At 39.5% G+C, this 22,252-nt stretch overlaps 1 protein-coding gene across 1 annotated transcript; it reads right to left on the reverse strand.

Moving 5' to 3' along the window:
• Positions 1-2,440: 2,440 nt before the first annotated feature.
• LOC136420494 (uncharacterized) lies at positions 2,441-21,803 on the reverse strand. Its single transcript, XM_066407447.1, has 4 exons — positions 21,613-21,803; positions 14,753-15,578; positions 7,274-7,415; positions 2,441-6,571 (listed from the first exon to the last, which is right to left on the reverse strand). Exons 1-4 carry the CDS (start codon positions 21,653-21,655, stop codon positions 6,236-6,238), a joined length of 1,347 nt encoding a protein of 448 aa, XP_066263544.1. The 5' UTR covers positions 21,656-21,803; the 3' UTR covers positions 2,441-6,235.
• Between the last annotated feature and the right edge of the window lie 449 nt (positions 21,804-22,252).

Below are 22,252 nucleotides of genomic sequence, written 5' to 3' on the forward strand. Positions count from 1 at the left end.
TGCAATACCCGCATACATACAATCCTAATCCAAGTGTACTTACATTTCATTTTCATTTAATCTTGTCGAAGCAAAGAATTGATGACTTGGTGGCTAAGGCCCATATTACCAAACTTCATCGCACTTTGAGGAGCTCTAAGGAGCGCCCCCTAGTGGTAGTTTTATTAGGTGCAGGATTAGACCTAGGCTCAAACCATCGCCACAAATGATTCACGCTATGATGTGAATTTTACTTCGTTTCAATACATTACGTTCCGTCAAAATAGTACATGGTATCGCCAAAACGGACACCGCTTGTCTTTTCAGGGCGATTTAATCGCCGAGTTCTGTCCCTTCCCCACACATTCGCCATCTTGTAACGGCGTGGTCTTACCACCTGTTAATGGGATGCACCAGTCACTGCAATGGTATTTATAGTCGATAGGCGGGGCTTTTGAGCCGTGTGGGTCACGTTTGACCCCATTCAACTTGGTAGTGGAGATTTTTACTACAGAAAGTAGAAACACTTGTTACACATTATCAGAGAGTTAAAATCATCTTTATTGTACTTGGAACAGACATACAAATACAAGATGAATATTTAAAAACACCTAGGACAGCCCCTTGTCTGGGTTAGGACACCCAGGAGGCGCAAGGTAAAAAGTAAGTCGTGTGCTACGGACTGTTCAGACACCGAAACTGCATAAAAAGAATCTCTATACATATATGATTGATACTGTCAAACTACATAGAAACATATTGCACTGGTTCACTATTGCACTGTTTCATCATACGTTACTGTACTATCATTAACATGAGAACAATCCCGTGGGTTTTTCCCATCCAACGTTCCTAGCACAGTATATGGCATATGAGGCACAGATTGCACATTTTCCCAGCCTGCTTTTCAGGTGACGTACTTCCCTGTCCTTGTGGCTAACAACACACAGTGACTTTAACTTCGAGGTGTTCACGCCACTTACCCACCCCCTACTACCGATTTCAATTGTGACAAGTGTAGCTTTGTAGCTGCTATGGATGTGAATTTCATTCAACAAATCCTCATATTTTGCCCTTTTTCTGTCCTCTGCATTACGGGCATTATCTTCGAAAGGAATAGTAAGTTCTACAAGAGTCAGCTTTTGTTGGACCGGGTCTTGTATACAAATGTCTGGAATAAGCGACGTGGGTAGAATGTCCGGTGGGATGGTAGCATGTGACCCCCCGTCTACTGAATCTGCGCTCAAGTCGCTCCTGATGGTGACCTGTTGTCCCGACTTGGAGTACCACTGTTGGAGGGTAGTCACCAGCTCCTTGAGTACGCTGTTGTGTCGCAAGGTGTATCTAGTGTCCTTCAGGGCAACCGGACAACCGTTCAAAACATGTCGCAGTGTTTGGTGACCTTAGCAAAGGGGACAGTTGAGGACAGTACTTTGCCCCATCGAACCAGGTTGTCACGTATAGGCAGCCAGTTGACCATACTACTCAGGGCAAACTCGAAGACGCCTCGAGGGTTATTACACAGAGAGCTTCTCCATTTAGTGTCCGACTGTTCAAGTTCAACAAGTTCAACCCAGTTTCCTTGTACTGTAAAGGATCTGCAGTGCTCTTCTATCTTTTTGTCTTCGGTCTGACGAAGATGGGCTTTTACCCTCTTGCACAACTTTTCCTTCGTATTATTTACACTGAAATACCATAAATTTCGGTAACTTTGCAGTCTATTGATGTGATTGTTGGTTGTAAAGGAAAAGTAACTAACGATTGCAAATAATTGATTGTTCTAACATCTCCATGATCTTGTCCAAATTGAGGCTCAAAGTGTCACAAGTGTGGTAGACTGGTATCACTTACCAAGTCGGCAACTACGCTCATGGCTGCCACACTGGTGGCAATTCGACCACTGTTGAACTAGTTCACTTCTACAAGTATAATTAGGGCTATAACACATCTTTTACCATGTTAATACTTTCTCGTCATGCTGACCATCTCCAGAGATGAGAAATGAATAATTACACGTTGATGCCATCCAAAAGATTTACTAGCTGTGACCTTACTGTAAAAGGGCAAATGTTTGCTGTGGTTGTTCTATATTCGCGGTCTTCAGTGACCTCTTTGCCGCCAACTTAAAACCACCGTGACAAGTTTTGTTCTGTTTTCTGCCAGCCTACATGTACCCTGTTTTACTGCAAACTTTACCGCGGAATTAAATCAGCACAAACATTTCTGCTTTAAGAGTACATTTAGTGAGGCTTTCCTTTTCGTGTATCATAAGCAAAATAATGTTATTCATAAGCAAAATAAAACACCCACAGATACAGTAACATTTTAGAGAAAAAAAATTATTTCATTTTTTCAATATATTATTTTTTGCCGATATTGGAGTGGTAGATTATAAGATTTTTAGTCTCTATCTAATATTCGTTTAGATAAGAGTCATATTTTCAAAAATCGTCATAAGAAATAAGATTTACCAGATTTTTTTTCTTATATCTCTCATGTTCAAAAATTGGAATATATTATTGCTAAATGACTAGACAAGATCCAGAAACACATTGGAAAGTGGGGCAAACTACATGCTGTCCATTTTATCTAATTTCTCTCAGTGTTAATCAGCAAAATGGTGTCACTTATTTTGTATGTGTGCAATGGCCTTTTCCCCATTATGAATATCAATACCAAGAAAGAGGAAAAAAATATTTTATGACTGCTGGGCTTCTCTAAAGGCAGGTATCTATAACATGTACATCATATATTGGGAATAGAGGCTGTGAGAGAAGACCAGTTATCAAAAAAAATTACAATCTTACACTTCAAATCTGCTTCTTTCAACACCCTTACGAAAGACTTCTTGCAATACATGTAAGACATGAATTTATTAAAAAAGAAACATATTGTGCTATAAGTACAGAGTCTGGGTAATGGTAATACAAACATGAACTGCATCAACAAAATTGCAAAAGATATGTGCAGAAAACATTACAACCTCACACTCCCAAAAGTTCTCTTCGCAACACCCTTACACAAGTATGACTTCCTGCAATACATCAAGACAAAGACATGAATAAATTTTTAAAGAAACATTGTGTAATAAGTACAGAGGAGTTTGTAATAGTAACACAAACGGGAACCATATCAACAAAATTGCATAAAATATGTGCATATTTCAACACAAGTCTTCAGCTCGCGATGCTATCCCTTATTTTGCAACATAATATACATGACAGTAACTATCAAAGCAAACAGATTGTGAAACAACACAAGGAAAGCATTGGGTTAAAAACCTTTAACTAAAATTTACGTGAAAACAAATGTCTTGAAACAGATTGTCTTAAATGTAGTCTCAAATGCAGCTGTAAACAATATACAAGCTACCTTTTACCTCTTTCTCTCTTTATTACTTGCACTCTTGCCCTCTAACTCTCTCTGTACCTCACTTTTGCTGTACCCTATTTAAAAATTTGGTCTGTCTCTAGCTCTCACAGCTTGTCTGATTGTCTTTTACATTGATTCCTATGCTACAAGGAAACATTCTGTAAGGCATTATATTCATTTAAGTCCCTGAGATTCGTTATAATATCAGTTTGGTAGCAGGAAACCAACAGGTAAGTGTTAGACTTAATGGTAAGTATTGTCAGCCATGGTTTAACTTGGATGCTGTCAGATTCATTGAAAATTCTGCAAAAAACAGCCATGTAGATGCAGCATATACATCTGCTAAATAGGTCTGTCTCTTCCAGGTTGAATATGGAACATCCCATATCGAATGGCATTTAAATACATCTAGTAACAATAAATAAATCTACGACACAAGATCTGCGTACCGGTATTGGGTATATGTGCCATATCCTGAAATTGAAAACCATATACTTAGGTACAGGTCCAAAATACTGTAACCGTCAATGTCCCTGTGCTGTGATGTACAAACATTTGGATCTTTTGCCAATATCGTTACTAAAAACAAATTGTTCCTAGTACAAAGAGGAAAATTTTAGGAAATGTTGAAAATGATAAAAGCACTGTGCGGCAGTCGAAATCTGAACCATCTTTCATTTGATATCCGCTGAAGCGATCTCTGCATGAGATACCTGAAGTCTATATAAACATTTTGTTAATTGTTTCTTCATGTTCCGGTCATGGTGGAATACATGTATGTTATTTAATTGCCAAATTGTCCGGGTGCAGGTCTAGACCTGTACCTAAACCCCTGTACCGGTGCCTGTACCTAATGTTACATAAGTGCAAAGCCCTATATGAAACCTATAGTATCCAGTCAAATTGTTCAAGCCTTCTGCTACATGTATAGGTAATACTGTTATTGTTGAAGTTGAAGGAATGCCTTATAACCACTCACATACCAGTTATACTTATGGTACAAGTCAAAATTGTTGGGGAACTTGTAAAATGTTAAACATGAGAGAATGCCAAAACACATACAGACAAGCCAAAAAAAAATGTTATGTGAGATATACAAAAGTTTAAATCTCTCATGTACTACATTGCACTAAAAAAAAACAGCACTTTGGCAAAGAGACTAAAATGAATTATATGTGACATTTAAAGGTTTGTAACTTAAGTTACATATTGAAAGACGAAGCGAAACATAATACGGTCAAACCTGTGGTATAGTGACCACTTTGGCAAGGATGCAAGGAATCTAAGAGACCTGTATGCAAATGTACATGTAACATATTCGTTAAAACTTTAAAAGGTTTAAAAGACACAGCTACAGTCAAAACTGCCCAAGAAGACCACATGTGACCAATGGAATCTGGTCTATATGGACAGTTGGTCACTATAGACAGGATTCTTAAGCTTGTGTCAATAGAAAAAAATATTGACAGGACCATCAAGCAGAAGTCACATTGGCCAGATGGTCCTTATGTAGAGGTGGTTACTTGTATAGGTTTGACTGTATCTTATTTGTAAGTTAGATGAAACTATACTATTCCTTTGGTATATGCTGCTGCAGTTGGTGTCACTGCCTTAATCAGTCTATAGAACTGGATTTTGGTTAACACCAACATGGCAGGCACACAGTGATTAGTGGTTATAAAATTGCATTGAATGACACCTCCATATTGAAACACCAAACCGTGTTTAACCTTCAGCATCCTAAGGTAGCAGTCATAGGCACCAGATTTGTATTGATTATGTGGTAAAGCAGCAGGGGGAAGGTTAATCTTTTCCCTGATGCTTCACCTCATAACAGGGTTTTAGCTGGGATTTATAGACAGGGTGTCCTAATATGGGGAGGGGGGGGGAAGACTTCTCCAATGGCTTATGGATTCCTAGGGTAGGGGTTCTCTTAACAGTTTAACAGTGTGAATATGATATCAATCATGACACTGCTTTTTTCAACACTAGAATAATCAGTAATGACAACAGCACAGAGGCCCCATACCATGATTTAGACAATTATCATACAAATCACGGGCCCCTGTGCTCAAATCCTGTAAGAAGACCGGTGTTGGAAAATGATTCTAGAAGTTTTCGTTACTCAGATCAAAACTTTTATGTTGCTTGCCTGCAGTCAAGCCAAAGAAAGGCTTAAGGGTTGGCAGGTTTTGGGGTTGATAGGGTAACTGGAAACACAGCTGTTTTTTTCCCAAGGCTTTTACAAAATAATAAAAGAAACACCTTTACTCTTGATTGGTTATGTTGGCTGTAATACTTCTTAAAAAAAGAAAATAATGAAGATGGTAGTGATAAAATAAGCTCAAGACAAGTACTAGTATTGCCTTGTGTCAAGTATTATCAGTACAAAATGTCTAAAAGAAGTCAAACGACTGAAATCAGCACCTATAATCATTAACTCAAAGTTACACCTGGTTGATTTGATTACATCATGGATGACATCTTCTGTGGACCTCAAAACAGATGTGAGCGTGCAAATAGAAAAAAAGCTTTACTAAAAAGCTTGCCTTTAATACGAAATCTAAGGTTGACCAAATGACAAAACAGTATAATTGTATACTGATTGATAGATTTTTGACTTTTTTTTTCTTTCACATCTTCTTCTGTGACTTTGGAGTTGACTTTAGCATTCTATGACATTAGTATCAATTTTTCTAAAATATTTTTTCTTGGCAATTCAGGGCATTTATTTCTTCATTTTGCAGCTACTTTGTATGATTAACAGTATGGTCGAAAACTGTTATTTTTGGAACAGGAGAGAAATTGATGCGTGTGCAGATGTTATCCATATAATCAAATCAACATGGCCTAAGAGTTATATCAAAAACTTCCATGTAGTGTTTTAAAGTTTTGAAGGCAGCTTTGGTGCAGGTTTCCCATTCAACACGACAAGGGGACGTTCAAAGCAGGGCTTCTGAAAGACAGTACCATGTTTTTGCAGCACCTCCTCTAAACCTTTACAAACCCGTTCAATGTAGTAGTAAGGAACCCTTTTGTGGATAGGTAAGTACACAACATGGTCGATGATAAACCTGGCTTCTTCTGGGTAGTGTGTGAGTTGTTCGCTGAGGTGGTGCGATGTCTCTGAGAGAGGTTTGATGACGTTGAGCTGCGTGGCGCCGCGGTACGCGTTGATTCCCTTCTTACAGAGCGAGGCGATAACTTCATCAGGCTTCTCCTGCAAAACATTAATCATGATACTCATATCATTTTACTGTAAATACAGAAATGTTTGCAGGGATTGAATTTCACGGTAGGGAGAAAATGGAGTGTTAGTGTTTGAAACAACGGTAGGGCTACAGTCACATGGATCGGCTTTTTGCGGTGGTAAAACGTTTACCGCAGTAAACCATGAACATAAAACCATCGAGAAAATTTCTGCATTTTACAGTATCTATTATTTTAAATGGTCAACATATAAAATTCTGTAGCATCAGACCAAAGATAAACTATGCACATGGTATACAGGCCTCAAAGTAGACTTGCTTTTTTAAACATCTTTTTTACCTTTTATTTTTGAAATTATCAATGGTTAAATGAAAGCGAAGGAAAGGACTCTAGACTAGAGTCCTTTCCTAATAATTTCATTCCATTAATAATTTCAAAAATAAAAAGTCTATTGACCACCTGTCCACATAGACCATATTTTAGTGGTGCCCTTAGTGGTCTTCTTGGGCAGGTTTGATAGCAATGGTTCTTCAAGTATTGCTTGTGCAGAGACATTCAATACAAGTGCCCTTAACGTTTTTCAATTATTTTCTCATATCTACAAAATTTCATTCAGTGTTATACAACCAGCTGCTACCGTGCTGCGTGCCTAAGGGTGGTTATACCGGCTATACAGATACAGAATAAAAAAGCGTATGGAACTACAACCTACCACAAGTATGGGGAAAAGCCAATAGTTCTTGTTGTGTGCCTTGTCGCCTACTTTCATCATGGATGGGTTCTGTAGCAGCATGTCTGCATGGCGTCCTTTATCCACTCCGACTTGAAACGACTTCTGGCGGAATCCTATACATCTGTGTACAAATTCAAAGATGTCAATGTAAGTTTTAAATCATTTGCCAACCAAACCCTTACTGCTTTACGTTTTTTATGAAAATCATATTAGAATCAAATGTTCTTGTTACGATATCATTATTGAATCACAATGCTTTGATATGCCCCTTCCATAGCGATTGCAATCTGTAAAGCCTAGAAAAATATGTCTTGTTACACCACCAACCCAAGCAAACACCTGCCAACCTTATAGGGCAGTGTGTACCTAAACAAAAATCCAGGTACAGGTACAGTACAGGTATAGCAGTTTAGGTACAGGACCTGTACATACTATACTACATGTATATAAGTAAACAGGTTTGGTCAATTATCTGTAAGTTAAACATGTAGCCAACCTTTTTTTTTAGTGGTGAATTGTCATCTTTGTATGAGGATTTATGTATTTGAATCTCAAAAGGAGTCTATTTGCAAGTATTCAACTGTCAGGTTATCAAAATTGTCATCTCTGTCAAGCAATTTACCTACCTTTAGGCTAAATATGGTGTCCACTAGTGTTTTAGTAAAATGTTTACTAGTAGGTACATGTACAGGTACAGTAGATGCTCAGGTCTGGACTTGTACCTTAGGCCACACCATTTTTTTGCGTTTCGGCGCATGCGCGCCGGAACGCATTGTCCTGGCTTTTACCTTCAAGGAAGGAACCAGGGAAGCTTGGTTCAACACTGTGTCGCACACAATAAGACCTTATATGGCAATACGTTCTCAAATCCTTGTATAGCCGTTGCCTTATATGGCAAGAGAGCACGAAAAGGCAGGCAGGCTAGATTTGCATGTGACACAGGACGGCGACCGCATGTAACTGCTACAACTGTTCGGAAATATCATTGCATTGTGGTTTCGGACTTTGATATCCTGAAAAATGACCATATTACATCTATTCCACAAGATTGCAGAAGAAAAAAAATGATTTCGTCAAGAAAACGACCAAAAATCGGCATAAATGATACCATATAGTGAGGTTATAGCATTACGTCCAGAGTGACTAGTTACGTACCGCAGCTTGGCCGATCTGGCAACGCGAAGCACTTCGGACCCAGAAGATCCTGGTTCGTGTCCGTGCATGGATTTTTTTTCTTTTTAGATATTGAATATCAAAAATATATATTGATATTATATTAATCTATCAATATCATATTTATGAATATCATTTTTTTTCATTAAAAAATAAAGAAATATTTTATATGTTATTTTTAAATATTAATTTAATATATACAAGGCCTTTGTCTTATGAACAGGACTTCATAGATTCCAAACCCGGCATTCGAATTTTTCTGTTCATTGTAATGGAAAATACCGTGCAGCGGCTCCTATGCGCGGTAAGATGATTCTTGCAAAACACTCGCCACTAAACTTCTATCCCCGATGTAAACAGAGGCTCTTGATGTTGTTTGCAAAACAGCGATTCTTTGTTATAGTAGCAAATGCTCCATTGTTCAGTATCGACTTCATTCAGACAACACGGACGTGGAAAGTGGCGCCCCTCGGCACAAAACTATGGGAATTTTCATGAATTTTAGCAAAATTACCCAGGAAAATAAGGAAGAAATGTTGTAAATACGGAAACCAGAATAATACGGATGGGGTAGCTGTTGATTTGTTTGACATTTGGTAGTCATTTTAGATAGAACCTTAGCTGTTATGAACTTCTATTTCACTTAATTACCATAGTGCTGATGATTCAATGGTGCTTTTTCAAATTTTATGTTTTATTGCGTGCCATGTACATAATTACATTGATAGCTTTTATAATGAGCCTATTATACATTTTACAAATAAGTACAAGTTGTAGGCCAAGACCAGCTTTTTCAAAAGCACTTAAGTTAAGTGACGTAACTTCAAAATTGCTTTCCCCAATCTGCCTTTCTCTATTAAAACAGTACTCATTTCCCAAAATGACAATTTTTCTTATAGACTGAACAGCCCTTGAGTGACTTCCTCTGGCAGATTTTACTTCAAGTAAAGGGAAAAGACAATTCACACTTATAAACGTAGCCGAAACGACAGCTTTTTTTAAAAGCTCTTGTTTTATTGTTTCTCGGAATAGCCTCTCCTGCTTTTTCCCATGATGAAAAAAAAGTTGTTTTTTTTACTATTTGTTCAGCTGTAAAACTCAGTAACAACTACATGTAAGATAGACTATAAAGGCCTGCACATAACTAAAAAGGGTGGTCACATTTTATCATAAGTTATAATTTCTCATTTATTAAAACTATTTCTCAATATCAATCCATATATTACATGGCAAAAGGTAATTTTGTCCCTGAAATCATAGAACTACTCTCATCTCCCAAATAAACGTACCGGTACGTTTATTTTTTTCAGCCTCAAAATCCACCCAGTACGTTCTTATTTTGGACGGTACGTTTATTATTTTTTTGAAAATTTGAGTTTTGCTAACCTGGGATCCCCTTAAAATTCAAAGTTTGGGTTTTCCTGCCAATATTTCCCCGGCATTTTTGCTCATAATTCATTATTTTCCGGCCAAGCGGCGATGATTTCCCTGCCGCTATGACCCGGCCTTTGTGAAAACCTGGCGGAACTCGTAACGTATCGGTCGATTATTTTTATATGAACAACTTTAGCAGTCTCATTACATCGTAAACCAAAGCATGCTGACCAGAAACCAATACATGTCAGCGGCGCAAAGTGTTTCAAGTAACGTTACGCATGTTAATACATTACTCTACTCACGTGAGATACAGTCTTTCCCAAAATGAAAATATAAGGTAGCAGAACACAGTTTCCGGCCTATGGGGATTTCTATAGTTAAGGGCCCCAAGGTGACTAGCTTCGACGCGGTAAAAATTATAGCGCGGTGCACTTGAGAAATACAAAAATCGAATATGTTTGAGTTTAGGGTACAACCTACAAATAACTAAAAGACCAAAAAATCCTGTCGGCGTATCGGCTCCTCACGCCCACTTTGAAACAGCGCTCTGCGAGAGGTCACTGAACTGCACCGACTGACCCCGTGAGGCGGTTGCACAAGATGGCGCATTTATACACAAAGCGGAAAAGGCCCACTATCCAAATCCTACAGTCTACAAGCCGACATATTTCTACACCACACAGCACAGTTTACACATGGATGCCTCTCACATGCAGCTTTCTACCCAGTCTTCAAGAGTTTCGGCCGCACTATTTTCTGTGCCGCGTCATGGACCCCGGGGGTCGCGGATAAAAACTGCGACCATAAAAATAACACCACAAAAAACTGTGTCTTAGCATCAAAAACTTTATAATTACTTTGAAAACATTTCAATATATCATATAGTATATCAAAACATTTCAATCCTACCGCAAACATGAAAATTTAGCCCTTTGAAAAGAGCCACAGTAACGCACCAGGCAGTGATAGTCCGTGGGAATGTTTTGTTTTGGAAGATTTCACTTCCAAGAAGGGGAAACAACTCTTTTTGATCTACAAATAAAACTCCTTTGCCTTTGTCAGAAATGTGTTTTTGCAGTTTTACAAAAAGACTTTTAATACCTAAGTCTATATAAAAAAATCAATTACAATCTAGTCACCATTATTATCACTGAAAAATGCTTGAAAAAATATCACTCCCCTACAGAAAGAATGCCGGAGGTTTCTAAGAACATGAGTGTACGTTCTGTTAGCCCCGCCCCTTTCTGTCTGTGGCGCCGCCACTGTCTATAGCTCACCCTTTCATGTAACATGAGAACCCTGTAGTTTGTGGCAACATTGTAACAAGCCTTCAGGAGGTTTCTTACAAATTTGTTGACAATTTAGTTTCTCAAAATGATACATACATGTACAAGGGTAATTTTTAGATTTGAAATTATTTGGATTGCAACAACAAAAGACAAGAACATTATATAATATTGTCCTTGATATTATATGATATTAAATGTCCTTGACACAACACAATGATTTGTGGCATGTAATGTTTACAAATCTATGTTTGTATATGGAAGGCATAGAAGATAAATGGCAAGTTGGGAAAGACAAAAAGTTACATCATATACATGTGATTGTCATAGTCTTCCTTTTCTCCATCATGACTTTTACAAAATATAAGTAATACCTGTGATGACCATATATTCAGGATATTGTAATTTTCTGTTCATCTTCTAAATGTTGATACATTTGTATAGAAAAAGAGTAGACTTTCAAAGTGTGGCCCATCCAAGTGAACTGAGAAGTTTGGCGACTACTTTTCATGTTTTGATTATATGTCAGTATATACAACAATTTACTTGCTTCAAGTTCCAAGCAGAAAATGCATGTATCAATGATCATGTACATTTTAACTTGTTGAATTTGAAGCACCGTTGGCCCCTGGTTAGGGGTCATAGCGGGGAACCTATGCCCAATTTTTTCAACATTGCTACTACAGTATATCTTTTTGAAGTGGCAAGGAATATTATAATTTGAACAAGATGTGTACAGTTATTCTGTTCAATAGTTATACACTTAATTGGTATGGTCCTCAGACAGGCATAAATAGTCAATAAATGAATAAAGAGAACCTGCTAATCATCTTCTGTCCCTCGGACAGAAGTAGCATGGACACAGTTTATCTGTAAATTTGGTCAATTTCCGGGGGGTATGTTTATTCCGGGGGGTACGTTTATTAGATTTTGAAGATTTGTCCAGGGGGTATGTTTATTCCGGGGGGTATGTTTATTTGGGAGATGAGAGTAGATCAAAGAAAGGGATGTATTGTATGAATTATGATAAAATGAGCCATACAAAGCTGAAACTTGAATAATCTTTTTATTCTTTATGTTATTTAAGCCCTTATCTCTACCCAAGACTGTTTGCAAAAAAAAAATTTTTTTTTTCGCCCTGTCGCTCAGAAAAGAGTCAGATTTTTTTTCTGAAAAAAATCGGAAAATCAACAAATAAAATTAGTGTGGCCTTATAAAACAATATTACAGGTCCAGATCCAGGGTTTAAGTACACAGTTCTAGTCTAAGTCCCTAGCCTTTGTTTGGGGTTGACAGCTGCCAAGAGACATACAATTTCTGACCCTACATCAGTTCTGATTGATAAAAGTGAAAACAGGTTTCCTATATTCCACACTCTGGTAACAAATTAAAGTTTGATAAGCTGATGTACAAATGTGCAGTAAACATTTTGTATCTGTTTACTTACAATATGATGTTCAAAATAACTCTGTCCTGATACTTTTGGGTTTTTTTATTCTTAAAGGCACCCAGAGCATTTTATGAGGCTTGAAAACTGAAAATATTCTAGTTGCTGTAATCTTTATGAAACTGACATTTAATGCCAGTTTACCACATGTGCGTGGAGATTTCTTATCAAAAGTGCTCAAAAGCGGCACAAAAATAAGCTGCACGGTAATCTTTTAGTTTCACGCGCCTAGTGTATATAAACCGATACCATAGCACCGCCCACCTCCGTCAAAATGTAGAAATAATGCAAAATTAAAACATATAAATGCAAATATTTGACAGACATGCAGTCACTCTCTCATTGGTCGAACCGCTAGTTGTGATGGACAGTCAGGATCAGTCTATTATAGGGGTTGGATATTCTATCAGTTTTCACCACATAACGACATTGTGTCTTTGCTCCTTTAATGTCGATACGTTATGGTTTATTTAGTGTTATTGAAACTTACTATGTGTAGGAAGAACTAGAAATTTGAGTTTTTTCATTCAAGTTTCAAGCCTCATAAAATGCTCTGGATGCCTTAAAACTGCATTTGTTAGATTACTTTGGTCAAAATCAAGACATAAAAATAAAAAACACACACTGACCTTATTTTTTCCAGGACCGTAATCGGAAACACAACATGAAATGTTTTCTTAGGCCTAAGAAAAATCATTTTATCGACTTACTAAGACTTGCAATTAATCTGCCCACACATGCCAGAAGGCATGTGAGTAAAGTTGTTTTTGTTGTGAATAATCTTAAAACCAGACTAACAAGTGCTGCAAAACTTAACTCTTTTCAGGTTAAGGACATGATTCAAGTCCAGAGGTTCAGTTTCAGCCATTCAGGTCTGGACTTATATTCAAGACCGGACATGAATGCATGGCAAATGTGCGCTATTAAATTAAGAATTTAATACTTTTGGGTTTTTTTATTCTTAAAGGCACCCAGAGCATTTTATGAGGCTTGAAAACTGAAAATATTCTAGTTGCTGTAATCTTTATGAAACTGACATTTAATGCCAGTTTACCACATGTGCGTGGAGATTTCTTATCAAAAGTGCTCAAAAGCGGCACAAAAATAAGCTGCACGGTAATCTTTTAGTTTCACGCGCCTAGTGTATATAAACCGATACCATAGCACCGCCCACCTCCGTCAAAATGTAGAAATAATGCAAAATTAAAACATATAAATGCAAATATTTGACAGACATGCAGTCACTCTCTCATTGGTCGAACCGCTAGTTGTGATGGACAGTCAGGATCAGTCTATTATAGGGGTTGGATATTCTATCAGTTTTCACCACATAACGACATTGTGTCTTTGCTCCTTTAATGTCGATACGTTATGGTTTATTTAGTGTTATTGAAACTTACTATGTGTAGGAAGAACTAGAAATTTGAGTTTTTTCATTCAAGTTTCAAGCCTCATAAAATGCTCTGGATGCCTTAAAACTGCATTTGTTAGATTACTTCGGTCAAAATCAAGACATAAAAATAAAAAACACACACTGACCTTATTTTTTCCAGGACCGTAATCGGAAACACAACATGAAATGTTTTCTTAGGCCTAAGAAAAATCATTTTATCGACTTACTAAGACTTGCAATTAATCTGCCCACACATGCCAGAAGGCATGTGAGTAAAGTTGTTTTTGTTGTGAATAATCTTAAAACCAGACTAACAAGTGCTGCAAAACTTAACTCTTTTCAGGTTAAGGACATGATTCAAGTCCAGAGGTTCAGTTTCAGCCATTCAGGTCTGGACTTATATTCAAGACCGGACATGAATGCATGGCAAATGTGCGCTATCAAATTAAGAATTTAATTTTTTTGTTTGTTTCATTGAGAATAGAATATTGGCATAAATCTTACATGAAACTAAACATAAAAAATCATAAACAGTCAGTAGTCAACACAAAATTTCAGTGATAAACAGTAAACGCAAATACAGTGCTCAGTGTTTTATTGCCTTTTCTTTTCTTTGTGGTTTAAGATGGTTCAGAAAAAAAGGAGAATATACGTGTGAGACATTATTTTGCAAGTCCGGACTTGTTTCCAGACGTTTAGGTTTTGGGGGGGCTTGAACCTAAATGTCAGGTCCAGTCTGATTCTAGTCCAGGGTTAAGGTATGCAGCACTAAGTCTACCTACCTATGGACCAGCAAAGACAGCAGTCCAGCACTCGGCTGCTGACGGATCTTCTGAAAAAACTGGTCGGGGAAACCCCTCAGCAGGGAAATCCACATCTTCTGGTGGTTGATGCCTAAAACATTCTGCACGACAAAGACGCCGTGTCCCGTCAGAAATGGGCAGTTCAGACCGACCGTAGCGACCGAATACTTGAGCAGTTTTCTTAAATACTCCAACGATGACTGGGTGGGGTACAGCGAATAAGCTTCGTTCATCGATGAAAACAGCTCGCTGTCTTTGATTTTCAGAATCGATCCGCCAAAAGCAGTTGAGGGCTTGATTACACCGAAACTAAAGAACGCGATATCTGAACGTGGATCTCCGATGTACTCAAATCCGCAGAAGCCCTCGGCGCAGTCTTCAAGTACGTATAGACCGTGCCTTCTCGCTATGTCGATCACTTCACCGATGTCAAACCACTTTCCATACAGATGTGCTACAAGTACAGCTACAGTTCTCTCTGTGATGAGACCTTCCAGAAGTTCGACTTTCGGCGAGAGGGTCTCTATGTGGACGTCTATGGGAATGACCCGTACGCCGTGGTGTCTGACGACGCGGGCCATGTCGGGAATGTTGATAGCGGACATGATGATTTCTGAGCCCGGCGGAAACTTCTTGACCGTAAGAAACAGGTCCAGGCCAGTGCGGACGGAGAGGCAAGGCAGGACGTGGTTTGGGTTCTGTGCGGTCGTCCATATCTTCTGGAGACGGCGCGTGTTCAGCTGTCGGTCTGGTGAGGAGAAAGTACAGTCCCTGATGCCGGACAGGATATCTCGCCAGGAGGCATCTATATGGGATTAAACAAATCACACGGATTAAGATCCAGGCAAAGCAACTGGATGCTAGTAAGCAGATCAATTCCAAGTATTTGTCATCATAGCATGAACAAGCTATGTTTCCTTACTTCATATATACTTTAGTAATAGTACACACTAATTTACAGTTCTAGAAGCTGCTACAAGTCAAGTCAAGTAGAGTAGAGTAGAGTAGAGTTTCTTCGGCCAGGTAGGAATCGGCTGGTTCCATTTTAGGCCGCTCTTCACTTTTATGTCACAGTCATCTCCAGTTTGTGGGGGTTGTCTAGAGCTCGGAAGTCAAAGTACACCTTGTGTTTCCGCATGAACCTGTCCAGCCTCTCCTTGAAACAGTTTATGCTGGGAGAAACCACTACTGTCTCGGGTAGGCTATTCCACCAGGGGATCACCCGGACGCTGAAGAAGTGTGCTCTTCTGTTGGATTTAGATGTTTTCCTCTTTATACGTAAGCTGTGTCCTCTAGTTCTAGTTTCCTCGATCAAGTCGAAAGGGCTTTCCAAGTCATACACTCCATGGATGAACTTGTATGTGTTGATCAAGTCTCCCCTAATACGTCTGTAGACTAGAGTTGGTAAGTCCAACACTCTAAGTCTCTCCTCATACGTCATATTCCTGAGGCCAGGGACACGTTTTGTTGCCCTCTTTTGAACCTGTTCGAGCTCAAAAGCTAGTTTCCACGAGTATGGTGACCACACTGGTGCCCCGTATTCCAAGTGTGGGCGGATTAGAGATTTGTACAAGAGTAAGAATACTTTTTTGTCAACAAATTCAAAGGTTCTCCACATAAGTCCTGCAACTTGATTGGCTTTGTTGGTTATTGCAGCTACGTGATTACTGAAGTTCAGGTCCTTATCTACCATAATACCCAGGTCTTTCTCTAACTGTGTGAAGTTCAAAGATGTACATGTACTTGCTTCTTTGTCCGTCATAGTGTATACAAAGTCAGGGTGACCTTTTCCCAACCTAATGACAGTACATTTCATAGGGTGAAAGTTCAGCTGCCAATCTTCTGCCCAGCTTTGTAGTTGATGTAGATCTTTCTGTATGACGGCACAGTCGTTAACCTTTGCTACAGGACGGTAAATTTTCGTATCGTCCGCGAAAAGCTTTAGGTCACTTTGCACAGTCTCGGGTAGATCGTTAACAAACAAGGAGAACAGCACCGGACCCAGCACACTTCCCTGAGGCACGCCACTAGTTACTGCTGCCCAGTCCGATCTTATGCCGTTTACCCGTACCCTCTGTCTTCTCCCTTGTAGGAAGGATTTAATCCACTTCAGAATGTTGCCCGTTATTCCATAACTTTGTACTTTTGCTAGTAATCTCTGGATTGGCACCGAATCGAAGGCCTTACGAAAGTCTAAGTAGACTGCGTCTACTGGCAGGCCTTTGTCTAGCCACTCTGTCCATTTATCCATACATTCCAGCATTTGGGTGGTTGTTGACCTACCAGGTATAAATCCGTGTTGGTGTGTCGTGAAGAGATTATTATGTCGCATATGTTTTACTATGGCATCCCGAACAATACTCTCTAGTACCTTACACACCACTGATGTCAAACTGACGGGGCGGTAATTTCCTGGGGTATTCCTAGATCCTTTTTTGTGCAGCGGTGTGACGTCGGCAATTTTCCAGTCGTTGGGGATTTTGCCTTCGTTTATGGAATTAGAGTACATTATTTGAAGAGGAGTTGCCAACGTCTCTGCAAGCTCATATAAAAGCCTAGGATGCATATTGTCAGGACCCATTGCTTTGTTAGGGTTGATGTTCTTCAGCCTTTGCTTCACTTCTTCAAGACTAATTTCGACATCTGTTAATTCTTCATCATAATACCTGGCCGTTGGTTTCGGCATGTGTGCTGTGTTTTCGCTTGTAAAACTTGTGACAAAGAATTCATTAAGAACTTTGGCTTTCTCTCGGTCAGTTCTCGCCACTGTTGTTCCTTCCTTCAAGTCAGGGATACCTGAGCGAGTTTTTGATTTGGCGTTTACGTATTTCCAGAAAAGTTTTGCATTAGTTTTGATATTTTTGGCCATCTGTTTCTCGTACTTCTTCACTGCCTTTCTTGCGGCCCATCTAGCCTGATTTCGTGCTTTTGCGTATTTTCTGTAGTCTTCTTGTTTCCTTGTCTCACAGTATTTTTTCCAGTGTTTTTGCTTGTTGTTCAGTTTTGTGTTAACAGCTTTGTTCCGCCATGAGAGCTTTCTTCTTTTGTTTGTCGGCTTCGCTTTTGGTATATTTCTTTCGGCACTCTGTGTAACTAAGTTGGAGAAAACTTCCCAGGTGTTCTCAATGTTCAGATCTTTAAGTGTGTCATGCCAGTCTATTGTAAGATCTTCCTCCATTTGTTTGTAATCACCTTTGTTGTATCTCCGTGACTCTGTCTTTGCTTGTCTTGTCTGAGCATAACAGTTGAAGTTACATCTTAGTACCACATGGTCACTTTTACCAATTGGAGGCTCCATTGTCAATTCACTTATCATACCATGCTCATTTGTAAAAACAAGGTCCAATACATTGCACTCTTGGTTAGTCTGAAATCTAGTAGCACTGTTGACATGTTGGTACAGGTACCCATCCCGAGTAGCTTCAAGAAATTTGTGTGCTTCGTTAGTCTTGGAGCTGGTAGTTCCTCCCCCGTCTTTCCATGATATCTCAGGAAAGTTGAAATCCCCCACCATCAAAAGATGTGAGTAACCCAGGGAACATATCTTACGAATCGCATCGTTGACATTTTCATTGTTTTCACTGGAGGAGTTTGGGCTCCTATAAACTCCAACCACCACAAGCTTGTCGTTGTTTTTCAGCTTAATTTCTACCGGCACTAATTCAGAGACCTTTCCACACTGCGGCTCTCTTAGGTTTAGTTCCATAGCTTCAAACTCTGACTTCACATGCACCGATACCCCTCTCACTCCATCTTGTTCTGCGTTGGTGAACAGGTCGTATCCAGTTACATGTAGGTCCATCTTAGTCATTTTGTACCTTGAGTTTTTTGGATTGGTTTCAGTTGTTATGCAGATGTCTGGTTGTACTGAGTCAATCTTTGCCATGAACTCCGCCTTTTTGTTTGTGATACAGTCAATGTTCGTGTACATAATTTGTAACCATTTACTTTTCCCTTTTTCTTCATTTATCTGTCTTCTTCCTGAATGTTTCGTACTATGTGCCTTTTCTTCACGATGTACATCTTCGGGTACGTCCCTCTCACAACGTGTATGAATTCCCCCGTTTCTTCCTGTTGTGACCTGTTTTTTGCCTCCTGTACGAGGAGCCTTATCTCTTCTCTCTCCTCTCTACTTAGATCGGCTGTGACACTTATTCGTCTTAACTTCTCTTCCGCCTTCTTCAACTTCGGAAGTCTGTTTAGAATAATAGCTCTATCTTCCTTCCTTTCCAATACTATCTTAAGTGGTCGACCTTTCTTAGTGCTTGTGTCTTTCTTTCCCAGTCTATACAGTTCTTTAAACTTCACGTCCACTTCTAGATGGTCATTGAAAAGTTTTTCTATAAATTCCATATCGTGTTCCTTCCTTATGTCTGCTTGCTCAACTTCCTCTACATTGTGTACGATTAGATTGTAACTCCTTTTCTCTTGTTCATCTACTGCTTTTCTTTGTTCGGTTAGAGCCTCTTTCAGAATTTCTGCAAACTTTGGTGTCTTTGATTTTCTTTTTGTGACCGTTATCCAGGGCCCCTGTTCAGAGTCCCCCTCAGGAGCATCGCTATTTCCCCTTTTGTCCTCCTCTGAGACCTCCCCACTGCCTTGTGTGTCTCCCTCTAAGTCTTCCCTGATCACAATGGCCCTCCCCACCTGTTGTAGTTGTTTCTTCTGGTCTTCTTTGACAGTGTCTATCTTGCTTTCTAGTGATGTTACTTTCTTCTCGATTGCAACTAATTTTTCCATGAAGTTAGGTGCACTTTCTGGGTCCCCCTCTTTAGTTGTGAAACAAATCCGAACCTTCAACTTGCAGGTTTCGCAGAACCAACAGACATCATCTCTCTGTAGCTTTGTCAATGCTTTGAACTCTTGCTGTGTTAGGCTTGTGCACGACAGGCAAAAGTGGCTATTGCACCCGTCACATGTTAAAACTTGGCATCCCTCATCATCTTTCAAAATGTTACAACATTTCTTACAAGTCCACTCCTCTGTATCTCCCCTACTATTTACTTGATTGGTGCATCCCCCGGCTACTTTCTTCTTTGTTTTCATCTTCCTGGGCGGGGTTACCACCCGTTCTTCATTCATATCTACTTGTAAGTCTATTCAGTATGTAAAGTAAGGATACTTGCGCTTCTATTGTCCGTCTTTCCTCCGATTCTGTGAGTCTTCACCCTTTCTTGTTGCGGCTGACCGTTTCCTACTGGGCTTTTCCCGCCCTGGGAGTCTTGCTCTTGCTTAAAAACTTGTTTTGTGTCCGTTTTGAAACTACTCGACCGTGCTCGGTTCTGCAACGTCCTGGCTGCCGTTCCCCCTTGCTGCTACGTCCTGGTAGCCTCTCCTCTACTCTCCTCTATCCTCTTCTGCTACGCCTGGTAGCCTTTATCCTCTTCTGCTACGCCTGGTAGCCTTTACACTCTTCTGCTACGCCTGGTAGCCTTTATTCTCTTCTGCTACGCCTGGTAGCCTTTATCCTCTTCTGCTACGCCTGGTAGCCTTTCTCAGCCGGGGCTTTTCCCGCCCGGGGAAATTTCCGCTTCTGGCCTCCGACTGTCAGGGCTTTTCCTGCCCGGGAATCTTTCCGCTTCAGGTTGTCCCCGGGTATGGGCTCCTTGATCCGTAAAATCAGATAAATTCAGGTGAAAAGAGCCGGGGGAGAATTTGTCCGCGGCGGTTCGATAAAATTTTCAAGATGGCGGCGGGGGATGTTAGCACATGTCCCTGGCCAAAACGTTCGTCAAATACTCAATTTTCCAACAACCTATCTAAAAACTTGATAAAAAACACCCTAATACTATAATTTACTAAAAGAACTTGAGATGGAATCAATTTGGAGCTAAAAACTAGACAAAAACGGTAAAAAAATAGTCAGTAGTCGAGAGCAGTTCCAGACACGTCTTCCTTCGTCAACCACGCATGCGCAACTTTTCAAGTTAAAGTTTATTGCACAACGATTGCTACATGCTGTCCTGAACAACTCCTGGAGGGAACATCCCACAAAGGACCTGCTGTATGGGGATTTATCCTTCATATCTCAAGTCATCTGTGAGAGGAGAATACATGTATGTTTTGCTGGTCATTCCTGGAAGAGTTCTTTTTCTTTACTGCTTAGCCTCATATCTGAAATTATCAGCAGTTGCGCATGGATTAGATACAACACAAGTGCCCGATAAAACTAAAACTAAGGGAAAATAAAGGAAAGACGCTAAGGAACATAAACAACTGAATCTGTGTGTGCAAAGGACAGGACAAGCGGATTTAGTGAGTAAGTAATACATAGAGTTTAAGGAGAGATTGTCAGCAATGTTCAGGATTTTAGCTAGGATTTATAGACAATGTGTCTAAAAATGGGGGGGGGGGGGGCAATGGGAACCAGAGCTTCCCAGTGTGCTCTATGGATTAACAATTACCTGGTAGTATAATACATGCAATTTGAATGTCAATCAATTTACATGCTGTTCAACAGTCTTGTATGTGGAATGGTCCATTTTGCAGTGAGTGCGTGGGGGGATCGCATGTGCATGTGTATGTAATTACTAGGGATACAGGATGTCTTCTGGATCAAAACATCAGACTACAATTTGTACAAAAAATTACCATCAATTAAAAGCTAACCTAGTATGTCAAGTATAGACCGGGATTCTACAGGCCTGACGGTTCCTTGGTTCCCGTAATACGTTATCCAGCATTCGTTATGATTTCTTAATGGCTCCCTTGGAAATCAAATACTCATTAAACTGAAGGGACTACCCTAAAGATTCATAAAAAAGCAAAAGTTACGAGAAGTACGCCCCCCTCCCCACTCGGATATAAATGCTGGTACTAATTAGTGCAAAGTAACTTACCAATAAACAAACTCCCGTAAGGCACAACTCCAACCAAAGCCATCAGAATCTGGCATAGATAAATCCTCTCCTCACATACTCCTTCGGGGCATCTAAATATTCTCCAAAGTCCAACAAAACATACGGAACTAACTATGTTTTGTAACAGGTGAAAACAACCGCCATGTTGGAACTAAACAGAACGTAGCGCATTGTGGGAAATGGGTCAAAGGGCAGGTGAGAATCAAAAGGCGGTAACCAATGGCAACGCGATGGAGAGGAAATAATATCGCGTGCGTTCCCATGATTTAGATACTTAAGAGAGATTATGTCATTGGATTTATGTAAAATTAATATCTAAGAATTAATAAGACGGCAACCAAAAGAAAACCAAAGTTTGATTTAGAAAATAATACCTTTTCTAAAGGTGCCCAAAGCAATATTTAGGAAAAAAAATGGAAATGCAAATAACTCTGAAATCTTTATGGTAGTGACATTTAGTAAGAACTTCATACTTTGAGCATTTTAAAACCTCGGAAAACGTGCCGTACGATGATCCCCGTTGAAGTTTCGCGAACCTATCCCAGGGAAGATTTTATTTTCAAAGTGAGTTTTCGCATTGCAACGACGTCATAATTTTGTATCATGGACGTCGCTATAT

Source organism: Branchiostoma lanceolatum, chromosome 15 (assembly GCF_035083965.1).
Source record: "Branchiostoma lanceolatum isolate klBraLanc5 chromosome 15, klBraLanc5.hap2, whole genome shotgun sequence".
Lineage (NCBI taxonomy): Eukaryota > Metazoa > Chordata > Leptocardii > Amphioxiformes > Branchiostomatidae > Branchiostoma > Branchiostoma lanceolatum.

Bases quoted from the DNA above. Each gene is read 5' to 3' on its own strand.
- LOC136420494 (XM_066407447.1), bottom strand. From the start codon at position 21,655: ATGGCTTTGGTTGGAGTTGTGCCTTACGGGAGTTTGTTTATTG. The intron at 15,579-21,612 runs GTAAGTTACTTT...AATCCCATATAG, and splicing joins TTACGGGAGTTTGTTTATTG to ATGCCTCCTGGCGAGATATC. The intron at 6,572-7,273 runs GTAGGTTGTAGT...AATGTTTTGCAG, and splicing joins GGCTTTTCCCCATACTTGTG to GAGAAGCCTGATGAAGTTAT.